The 11,879-nt window shown below is 49.7% G+C and overlaps 1 protein-coding gene across 1 annotated transcript in view; it reads right to left on the bottom strand.

Annotated features, from left to right (window-relative positions):
• Window positions 1-9,055: 9,055 nt before the first annotated feature.
• Window positions 9,056-11,879, bottom strand: part of CAMK1D (calcium/calmodulin-dependent protein kinase ID) — a 293,634-nt gene continuing 290,810 nt past the window's right edge. The window contains exon 11 of the mRNA XM_011934228.1: window positions 9,056-9,683. Within this exon, the coding sequence (XP_011789618.1) occupies window positions 9,565-9,683 (119 nt within the window). The 3' untranslated portion in view covers window positions 9,056-9,564. The remainder of the gene's footprint in view (window positions 9,684-11,879) is intronic.

The raw sequence follows: 11,879 nt of genomic DNA, 5'->3' as shown, positions 1-11,879 counted from the left end.
AATACAATGGTCCCTAATAATGGTGCTGTTCCAAACAGTAGCTGATGTGATCATGTCACTCCTCAGCTCAATAACCTTCAATGGCTCCCAGTCACTTACTAAAGTCCAAATGTCATAGTTTGGAATTCGGTGACCTGCACAAAGCCATGAGACACACAAGACAGCAGAATGGCCTCTGGTGTCAATCAATCAGCGAGGAATTTGCAATACTCACAGCTATAGGTGGATAAATATCAAACCTTTCTGAAGCCACCAGGATAATCAGGGTGCCTTCCCTATTGAGGGCTGGTGGTGAAATGAGACATTGAAAGGAATGCACAGGGCACAGTGTCCAGGAGACAGTCAATATGTGACAGTGTTAGCTCCAGAAGTGATTGTTGATGACAATGACTGCAGTGCCCCTCCAGCCCACCTTTCTCTCTCCTCCCAAGGTTTGCTCCCACCCTCTCTTCTGGCCCAATGAACTATGGACTAGCCCCGCTGAATGCTGCATTCCCAGCCTCCAAGCTCTCCCTCACATTGCTCCTATTCAGTCCTTCCTGTCTGAACTCCCCGCTTCCTCCCAGGCTTAACTCAAGTGCGTCCTGTTTTATGCAGTGCTCGTTGGTAGGATTCATATCAGATTGACTTCAGTTTTTTCAGCACGAACGAAAACGCTGGGATATAAGGGGTGCTCACAAATGTTGAGTGAATGAATGAATGAATGAATGAAAGCTTATGACTGTGTTTGGTGGAAGGGCATTGATGGGAGCCTGTAGGGGGAATAGATCAGGGAGGATCATGGGTTCCAAGGGCGCTGAGGTCTCATGTCATTGCTGCCAATCGTCCTGAGTGAAATGCAAGACTTCCTGGGTTTCTTGGTGAAGTGAGATGGGGAGGCCAACCCGTTTTCTGCAGTGTGATGTCTAATGAGCTCTGTAAAATGCTTTTATATGCACCAGCCCCCTAGTGATAGTTTCTTGAAGGCTAATATACACTTCAACTCACACATCCCTATGCAAGAGGCCAGATGAACTCCTTCAGAGCCTGCTCGATTCCGAGCTCTTAGCTGAAGCTTTCTCCAGCTGTGAAAACCTGCTAAAAAGTTCCCATTGGCCCACAGCTCACAGCCTAATGCTCAAGGCCTGCTGGGCCCGCCAAGCCAGCAGGCCCCCATACAGTGCCTTTGTATGAATTGGATGGGGGAAAAAAAAAGCATCTTTTCCCCTGAACCAGGGTGCATGGCTTGGCATGCAGGATGTGGACTGGAAATCAGAGCTCACCACTTCCCCTAGCTTGAAGCCCTTACATGGTACATACACACATACGTACTCTCTGTGTTAGGAAGAGAATGTGTAATTGGGGTGCTCTTTTGGGAATTACACATTCTGGGGGCTCAGCACAGGTGTTGCAACCAAGTATGTAAAATATGAGGCTGGGCACAGTTCCTCTTGCTCAGTCTTTCTTGATCTAAAGAGCAGTGGTCCAAGCCAAGCGCATACATATACCTAAGACCACATCCAGCCCAGCCAAATTACTCAACACGCAGATGAACTTTCAGAATTCCATCATCAGAATCTTTCTCTATGAAACTGATTTCTTTTTTTGAGAGTCTTACTCTGTCACTCAGGCTGGAGTGCAGTGGTGCAATCTCAGCTCACTGCTATTTTCACTTCCTGGATTCAAGCAATTCTCCTGCCTCAGCATCCTGAGTAGCTGGGATTACAGGCACCCACCACCATGCCCTGCTAATTTTTGTACTTTTAGTACAGATGGGGTTTCATCATGTTGGCTACGTTCGTCTCGAACTCCTGACCTCGTGATCCACCCTCCTCGGCCTCTCAAAGTGCTGGGATTACAGGCGTGAGCCACCCTGCCCAGCCTATTTTGATGGCATAGTCACCCTCCTTGGGGGCAGAGAGGGTCAGGGGGATTTGGGTGCACACGATTTGTACCTCCTTTTTGCCATCGTTATATGTTCCATAAACACATCGTGTATTCACCATGAATACATACATTCACCTGTCGTTATGTATTCAGCCATAACGACATCGTGTATTCACCCACTGAATGATAGCTTTGTATTGATACGACTCACCATTAGGGTCTGGGCTACAGAAACAAGAATCAACCACAAAAGAACTAGACCTCAGACAGTGGGCACTGTGTTTCTTTTGGCCTCATAGTAGTTTTTCAATAAGGCCCACCCATGCTACTTTCATCTGATGCTGGCCGTGAGGGACAGTTTTAATTTTACATTTCTATAACACATGTCCAATTCATTTTTTTTCTCCCGACACAATCCCTATTTGGATTGGAAGAATTGTCTGGTCATCAGATCCAAGCCCCACAATACATGTGATGAGTTATGAACTGTAGTTCCTCCTCCTGCATCTTCCCCAAACCCCCACAACACACAGCGGCCAGCCTTCTGCCTGCGAAAAAATCTTCCTCTGGGCATTGAGCATACAGGCTATGCCGAGGAAATGGAAGAAAGTGGGTGTGTATTGCTGAAGCCTGAGGCTGCCAAGCCACCCATGACTTAGAGGCGCTTCCTGGGAATCAGCATTGGCTTCTCCTCCACATGACTTAGGAGTATCGAGTTCCTGTGATTTGAGTTCCCAGGCTCACCTCCAGCCCCCTTCTGTAGCAGCAGGGAAAAGGGGAAGCTTTCCTGTCCAGTGATCATGGAACCTGGGCACCTGTCCCCAGCCCCAAAGGCACGATGTGCCGCCCCTTCACCCATCCCTGCCACTCCCTGCTCACGGGGGAGGTGACCTGAAATATTTAAGGGGGACTCCATGAGTTTTGGGGGTCTCAATTCAAACTCCTTCCTTCAAATCCAAACTTCAGGCAGCAGAGGAAAGATAAGAGACATTGAAGCTCCACATCCTTCTCATTACAGACAAAATGAACATCTGAAGGTGATTAATTGTCTTTATTGGAGGAAAACAAGAAGTCATCAATCTCATTATCATTATGATAGAAATCTTGATATGTATACATGATTGTCAAGGCAGAGAATCATTTGCTACATAGACCCATGAACAATTTTGCAGTGCCGCAAACCTACGGGGGTTAAACTTCTTGCGGAGTTTATTACATGCATGGAATAAATTCACAGTTTCCCTTCTTTTGAACGAACATGTTTTTATGGGAAAATTGAACCAATTGCAAGCCTGGTAATAGTAGATGCGGGGACATTCCTGGTTTTGACGTTGTAATTTTTTGGGAAGCATGCTCACTGTTGGGGGAGCTGAAAGAAGGGAGATTACATTATGTGTAGTGACGAAAGCCAATTGAGAAACTGTTCCAATGTTTATTCTGGACAGAGAGTACCTTTGAGGTCTTCTCACCTGAACGTGGGACTAAGATAAATGTTCTCTGAAACATGGCACCCCATCTTCCAAAGCAAAGTCTCTGCTGCAGTGTCGCTGCATTTCTCCCACCATTTGGACAGCATTTCATGTCCCTCTGATAGAGCCAAGTGCCCCGGGAAGGAGAGTGGCAGGCATCAGGGCCGAGAGATAAACATCCGCGCTGATGTTCGTGTTATTTTTTAGCTCTCTCGCAGCCTGGCTGCCAACCACGTCCCAGTGCCCCTGTGTCCCGAAGTGCAGGGCTTCCAGGAGAGCCTGGGAATCTCAGTCTGTCTAGACTAAGATTTTCCTCCGAGAAGCAATTTAACTAGAGTTTGGGGTTTCTGAGCCCCTGCTGAAGACTTATCTCTAAGACTAAAACCAACTCCGCCTCATGTTCTTTTTTCCTGTCCATAAGAAAATAAAATCACCGTTAAGTAAAATAACATGGCAAATCATCAGAAGACATAATAATCGTATGAGAAGTTCCCCGGAGACAAAAAGGTTAAAAAACGGATATGGCGAATGCAGAAGCGGTGTTAGTACAAAGGGTGAATGCAATCGTTTGTCCCTTTATACAGACACCGAGAAGCCATTCCACAGTTTGCTTTGTCCACAAAACCAGACTCGGCAGCCGGGCAGCCGCATGCTGAGAGTTTGGCTTGCAAATGCACAGCCTTTTTGGGTTTGCAAAAGCGGAGCTCCCAGAGCCACAAACTGAGCTGCTCCTGCTGGAGGTGGCGGGGAAGTCCAGGAAGGGCTGACTCCTTCCCACTGACTCTGGAGGCATCGGGAGGTGGCCGGGCCTCGGCCAGCATGCAGGACTGACTTCACAGTGGGGCTGGGGGCCCAGGCTGCAGACCGTAATGCCCTGGGACCACCAAGCAGGTGCCTGTGAGTGGGGCGTGGGCCCTTCTCTTCCTCAGACCGCCTGCCTGCTCCCCGCAGTCGAGGTTGTCAAGCTAACTCATCTGCACACTCATTTTCTTGGAGTCTTCAGGAAAGAAACCCTCCTTTTAGGAGTCTGTTTGAGCTTTTCTATCTCCACATTTTCAATTCGGAACATAGAAAGACTGGAATACCTTTTGCAAATGTCAGGCACACCTGCAGCCCCAATCTAGGACCAGGTGCCCCTCAAAAGGGTGGTGGATCACATACAGGTATATACATCTTTTTTTTTTTTTTTTTTTGAAACAAACTGAACAGTGTTTGGTCTGGAATGTGTTTAAGGAAAAGGCAAAGTTCGCAGAGTGTGGGTAGACAGAACGGGGAAGAAGTACAGTTTCAGAAGAACATGCAAAGGTTTCGTGCACTGGCTGAATTCGAGTGCCAGAATTCATTTGCCAGAAGTGATTGTGCAAACCTGGGAAAGAGGACATCTTATTTCTGTTTATGAAAAATGGGAGGAGCTTCCCTTTGCCGGCGCTTGCCTTCCCTTCTCATATCCAAAGGAATCCCAGTCGTGCGCTTGTGAAATTCTGCAAAGCAGCGAGTGCTCTGGCTGAAGCTGAGGCAGTGGCCCTACTTCTATCTTCAGCCCTAGAGCAATGGTTCCACTGTGGCCTCCCCACTGCGAAGACTCAATTCTGGCCGGCCAAGGTTCCAGGGCAGAGGGAGGGGCCACGGGCCATGATGCTTTCAAAGCTAAAGTCTCCCTGCACTGGGATATCATCTTTCTGTTTAAAAATGCTCATAAAACAGCAAGCCCCAGTGGGTTAATCGGGTTAAGCTGTCATTCCATAGGGGAGAGGATCAGTCCGCCTTCCAAAGGGGATCACCTGGGCTCCCTCCATTCCCTCCACCCCGTGTGCCTGGTGTTCTTGGCTTGTGTCCCTCCCACCTACAATTCATCCGGGGCATGCTGGACACTAGGGTAGACAGATGAGTGCGATGAATAGGAGGTAGGTAAACCGAGTCCAGGGCTCCCTAGGCCAGATTCCTTTCATCCAACTATAGATGTTTCCTACGAGCCCAGCCTTGACCAGCATTGCCATCTTTTTCTGAGATGGAGTTTTGCTCTGTCGCCTAGGCTGGAGTGCAGTGGCGCGATCTCGGCTCAAGCGATTCTCCTGCCTCGGCCTCCCGAGTAACTGGGATTACAGGTACGCGCCACCACGTCCAGCTATTTTTTCTATTTTTAGTAGAGATGGGGTTTCACCATGTTGGCCAGAATGGTCTTGATCTCTTGACCTTGTGATTTGCCTGCCTCAGCCTCCCTAAGTGCTGGAATTACAGGCGTGAGCCACTGAGCCCGGCCCATCTTCTTTTGCTCTTTCCTGACTGCCAGGGCCCTGGACACTACACAAAGAGCTAGCTGGAGAGTGAGACCCTCTCAAAGGCCAGCGGTGGCTCAGACGCCCCACCCCATTCTCAAGGTCAGATGCTAGAAGTGACCAGAATTGTGGCCACGGTCAAGAACACAAAGCCACTCTTCCTTTTTTTGATTTTGTATGGCATGCTTTGCCATAGTTATTTTCTTTCAAAAGGAGACCTGAAGGGGGAGAATGATGTTTTCTAGTCTCCGACAGAGGTAGGGGCAGGAGGAACTGGTGAAAATCAGCCATCGCACACTGCCAGCGCCATGCACGGTCCTGGGGAAAATCAGCCACTGCGCACTGCCAGCGCCATGCAAGGTCCTGGGGGTTGCCGTTTCTCTAACACAGCAACCTCGTCTCTCCTCAAGGGCTTTTGGTGGTCATTGCACTTCTCCTGGGTGTGCCCTGTGCCTTTGCACCACTTCATTCTGAGGCTCCGGACCTGTGTGCCCGCTGGGAAGCAGAGCCGTAGGGAGGCAGAGAGCTGCCCAGACTGCAGACTCCAAGGCCACCTCTGTGAAGAGAGCCAACCTGCTGGCCTGTTGGTGCCTGCTCAGTCTCAGTGAATGAAACTCCTATTGCCTCACGTATGAGATGAAGATCCGGGAAGCCAGGGAGCCCAGACAGGCAGCTGAGGGAAATGCCACTACAGGCCACTACAACACTGAATATTCCAAGTAAAGAAAAGAGAATCCACGTGCTCTGAGAAGGGATAGTGACCACATGGGGGGACTTGGGCTCAGGAAGAAGCCTGTGATGGGGTCCATGCGTCCACCCTTAGCTTCAGCCCAGCACCCTGGGTGCACGTAGAAACGCTCAGCCGCTGTGGGTGGAATCTGACCTCGGCGCGGGTCCTAGGTCAGACAAATGGCGACCCCATTTGTCAGACCTTCACGAAAGGCACATTCTAGGTTTTCTTCCTGTTTTATAATAAATCATACCAAGTGCAGGGCAAAGACAACGTCTGTCTGTTTACCATGAGGCTCTCTCAAAAGCACAAGAGCTCTTCTCTTTCTAAAACAACAGGAAATTAACTCAAGCCTGGTGGCCTCGGGACAGTATGGGCTTCCTGACATCATGCTCAACAGTCGACTCGTGGGCTGACACCAGTCACTGCCTCCTCGCATGATGTTGTTGAGACCTGGCGTGCGACAGGCCAAGCACGGCCAAGAACCGACCCGGACAGCAAGGGGGACGCCTGCACCACGGCTCACCTTTCAGAGGTTCTGCACTTTTCGGGTGAGGGATACTTTCAAACTAAGTGCATATAACATGCACCACAGATACCTGCTCCTGAAAACGCTTCAACCACCAGTGATGGAACTCAGCTTCAAATGCTGCTTTCTGAAAGCAAATGGTTGTACAAAGCACACAGCACAAAGGGCTATTCATCCCTATTCGTGCACTCATCCTAGGTACCAGATTCAGGTGCATTTTCAGCGCCGGCAGCCTTCTATTACTTTCTCATGCACTGTATGAACTCGAACGTTTCCAAGACACTTGTTAGTAAGCAACCGCCTAGCTCTCCAATACTGCTTATGATACTCATTCATTGCTGGCCAACTCGGGTGACACCTGCGTAACTGGGTCTAATGTCATCTTATAGACCTTTCCAGGGTTTTTAGGTTTTGCAGAGTGACAGCTTGGTTTTTCACCCTGTGGGCATGTGTGGCAGATGCCATGCAGAATTCCTGCCAAGCAGTGGAGCGCCTGTGAAGTGTGCAGGGACAGGGTAGACCAGCTGCCTGTCTTCCCAACTGCTCTTCTCTGTGCCTGCGCTGCCATTCTCAGGGAGCAGGATGGAGCTGCTGCGCCTAGTAACGTGTGTGTGTGTGTGTGTGTGTGTCTGTGTGTGTGTGTGCGTGTGTTTACTGGGACGGTGGAGGGGGTATCCCTCAACATTCAGCCTGTACACAGTCAAAGGTGTAGAAGTGACAAAGATGACTCAACCAACAGGACTTCCCACGACTGGCCAGCCACAGGAGGAGGGCTTGAGGATACAGCCAGCAGTGTCGCTGGGTCGGGATGAGGCAGACCTGCCGGGACACCCTGGTGGACTCGAGGCATTGGATGGGCCTGAGAGCTGAAGCAGGGACCCTTGCAGGACCGGCACTTGAAGCCACCTGCCTGGCTCCACAGGGCAGCCTCCTGGAAGCCTCCAAGAAATGCAGCTTTCCCTGGGCCACACACTGCCTGGCTCCACAAGGGCGAGCAACACGGCCTGGTTTGCCCTGGATTTTCCTGGTTTTGGCATTAAATGTTCACAGCCTGAGAAATCCTTCAGTCTCGGGCAAATGGGGCATTTGGTGACCCTACCACCATGTGTCTTTGATTCTAGATTCCCCTGATTGGTGGGAGGGCTGCAAGCACCGGCTGGGCCTGGCGGAGGTGGTCTCTGACCATCTCTGTGGTGGCCGGAGTCCTATTAGCCTGGCAGGGCCCCCTCTCCTTACCACCAGAAATGGATCCTTTCCCAAGGCTGCTTCCCTCCCTTCCTTCCCTTGGAAAACATTCATGTGAGAAGAGGGTAAAAATGTGGAGAAAGAACTTTGTGTTGGAGGCCATGTGAAGTATAAGATTAGAAACGCATTTTTTTAAAAACCACAGAGAAAGAGATGAATTTTAAAACTGCATAGCTGAGCTTTCATCTGCTACCTCTCGTGAGAAATGAGGGTTTTGTGTGGGCCCACTTTCAACAGCATGGCAGCTAGTTCCTTTTGGAAGGGAGGCATCTCTGCAGTGTGGGCATCTCACTTACAGCAAGTCTGACCTGTGAAGCTGAGCCCTGTGTCTCAGGGGAGCAGGCTTCTTTATTTCTGACTGCGGATGGCAAGAGGCCTCTGGGGTCTCTGGTAGGTGTGGGTTCTGCTGGATGGGTTGCCAGCAAAGGCTCAGTGCAGATGATGCACCAAAGCCCCCTGCAGAGAAGAGAGTCTCAAGGAACTGAGGGGCCCCTCCTCCCGGGGAAGGGGAGAGAAAGAGAAGGAGTATAGGTGAAGTGCACTCTTAGCCTCGGAGAGATTCTTGATCCTCTTATTACATTTTTTTTTTTTTTTTTTGAGACAGAGTCTTGCTCTGTCGCCCAGGCTGGAGTGCAGTGGTGCGATCTTGGCTCACTGCAAGTTCCGCCTCCTGGGTTCAAGCAATTCTCCTGCCTCAGCCTCCCGAGTAGCTGGGACTACAGGCGTGTGCCACCACGCCTGGCTAATTTTTTGTATTTTTAGTAGACATGGGGTTTTACCATGTTGGCCAGGATGGCCTTGATCTCCTGACCTCATAATCCGCCCGACCTGGCCTCCCAAAGTGCTGGGATTACAGGCGTGAGCCATTGCGCCCGGCCGATCCTCTTATTAGAATTTTTAAAAATACCTTTAAATTCTCCTTGGAGGAAAAACAAATCTCTTAAAGGTTAACATAAAACTACTATTAAAGAGGAAAAGATACAGGTCATGTAACTGAGAGATACAGTCAAAGGACATACTTCTTAAAAGGAAAAACAAACAAACCGTAATGCACAATATTTACCAATATTTAAATAATCCAGTTGAAACCTTTTTTTTTTGTCATTAATGAAAAAACACACCATAGACGGTTACCTACACTGAGAAGAGTGGAAACGATGGCGTTGGGGGAGAGGAATAAGAAGGTCCGTTCAGTTAGAGCTTTGCAGGATTCATATGTACAGCACCAGATCCTATGAAATCAGCGCCCCTCGAGTCAGTACAGTTTGTGAGAAATGAACACTTCAGAATTGCAGTAGAAAATATGGCCATAAAAAAACTTCGGTCTTCCAGTCCTATGCAGGAAGGTGCACCATGCAAGGTGGGGTCTTGCTGGAGTGGCTCGCGGCACTGGCGACCCTGGGGCTCCCCATCCCCGGCCCCGCCCCTGGGCCCCACCTCCAGGGCCAGTCACTTGCTTCCAGAGTGCACTGCCGTCACAGTGGTGGGCCTGGGTCTCCGCTCGGCTCCAACTCCTGAGACCCCCGATGAAGAAGAAATGAAACTACAGAGCGTGGAAGGTGCCAGACCTGCGGGGAACAGCAGAAGCGGGCTTCAGAGTTTCAGAGGTCAATTCTCACCCCGCTTCCCACTGCCAGGCATCACAGGGGCTGGGTTTAGGTGGGGGGACTCATTTCTTTTTTCCTGAGATGGAGTTTCACTCTTGTCGCCCAGGCTAGAGTGCAGTGGCATGATCTCGGGTCACTGCAAACTCTGCCTCCTGGGTTCAAGTGATTCTCCTGCTTCAGCCTCCCAAGTAGCTGGGATTACAGGGGCTCACTAGCACGCTGGGCTAATTTTTGTAGAGATGGGGTTTCGCCATGTTGGCCAGATTGATCTCGAACTTCTGACCTCAGGTGATCCACCCACCTCGGCCTCCCAAAGTGCTGGGATTCCAGGTGTCAGCCACCGCACCCAACTTGCGGGGAACCAAATTTTTACCCACGTGACTCTCTATTTTTACCTACCTGTGGGAAAGCCTTTGTGATGTGTTCAAAATGCTTTATTCTTAGACCTCTCCTCTCCTTTTTTTGGTATAATTTTAACTGCTTTGTATTTGAAAATGACATGGTTTCAACACTGTGGTACAACAGGTTCCATATACTGAGAACTTAGTATGTAGCAGGTGCCAGGCTAGTTAGTGTTGACTATATACGGTCATCATACGAATTGTTCACTTCTTACAATAGTTCTGTAAAGTACGTATTTTAAGAAGGAATAAATAATGATACTACCTTCCTACCCTTGATTGCTGTGTTGTGTGTACTCTTGGCTAGAAAGCATTTTGTGACGCAGAGCACTTTGAAATAAGGGTATGGTGGTTCACGCCTGTAATCTCAACACTTTGGGAGGCCAAGGTAGGCAGATCACTTGAGTCTCAGGAGTTCCAGACCAGCTGGGGCAACCCTGGGTCTACAAAAAATACAAAATTTAGCCGGGCACAGTGGTACATGCCTGTGGTCTCAGCTACTCGGGAGGCTGAGGCAGGAGGATCACTTGAACTCAGGAGGTTGAGGTTGCAGTGAGCCATGATTGTGCCACTAACTCCAGTCTGGGTGACAAAGAGTGAGCGAAAGAGAGAAAAGGAGAGAGGAGAGAGAAGAAAGGAGAGAGGAGAGGGGAGAGGGGAGAGGAGGAGAGAGGAGGGGAGGGGAGGGCAAGGCAGGGCAAGGCAGGGCAAGGCAGGGCAGGGCAGGGCAGGGGAGAAGAGGAGAGGAGAAGAAAGACAGAAAGAAAGGAAGGAAGGAAGGGAGGGAGGGAGGGAGGGAGGGAAAGACAGAAAGAGAAAGAAAGAGAGGAAGAGAAAGAAAGAAAGAAAGAGAGAGAAAGAGAGAGAGAAAAGAAAGAAAGAAAGAAAGAGAAAGAAAGAAAGAAAGAAAGAAAGAAAGAAAGAAAGAAAGAAAGAAAGAAAGAAAGAAAGAGGGAGGGAGGGAAAGACAGAGGGAGGGAAGAAGGGAGGGAGGAAGGAAAGAAAGAGAGAAAGAAAGAAAGAAAGAAAGAAAGAAAGAAAGAAAGAAAGAAAGAAAGAAAGAAAGAAAGAAAGAAAGAAAGAAGAGAGAGGGAAGGAGGGAAAGAAAGAAGGGAAAACAAAAGAAAGGAAAGTAAAAAGAAAAGAAAGAAGAGCAAGAATAGGGATGTTCACCTATTTCTGTGTGAGCTCAGCAGTCCCTGGCCTAGCGGAGTTCCTCAGAGGCTGCCCTGAAGCCCTCCCCCAGAGGACGTGCCGGCATCAAAAGCCTGGACATGAGAGGCCTCAGCTACCACTGAGCTTCTTGGTGCAGGGCCCCAGGGAGCCTGTGTGCTCAGACATGGGGACAGCCATACAAGGAATGCTCCCGATGGGCTTCGCTGCCAACGCCACTGTATGAATCTGCAGAGAAGGGATCCATCGTGGGGTTCCCTTTGACCAGAGGGTGGAAAAGATTCAGAGTTAAAGGGGAGCGTGGATCTACGGTATGTCAGGGGACACTCACAGAGATTTCTTGGGAAATTTAAGGGCTGGATGGTCCCAAATGAGACGGGAAGATTCCTTAGAGAGGAAGGGAATCCTTTTCTGAGCCAAATGGGAAGGAGTGTGATCGCGCCCAGGGTGAGACCAGGCTGCAGGGCTGCTCCATGGTTAGGGAGATCAGGGCCACTGCTCTGGCGTGAGAGGACCCACGGGAAGGGCCAAACAGGAGGTTATTTCCACAGAGAGAGGAGGAGTTGGGGAGAGAAAGAAGGAG

This window comes from Colobus angolensis, unplaced genomic scaffold (assembly GCF_000951035.1).
Source record: "Colobus angolensis palliatus isolate OR3802 unplaced genomic scaffold, Cang.pa_1.0 Scaffold133, whole genome shotgun sequence".
In the NCBI taxonomy this organism is placed as follows: domain Eukaryota; kingdom Metazoa; phylum Chordata; class Mammalia; order Primates; family Cercopithecidae; genus Colobus; species Colobus angolensis.
This window is presented reverse-complemented; position numbering and strand designations above follow the sequence as displayed.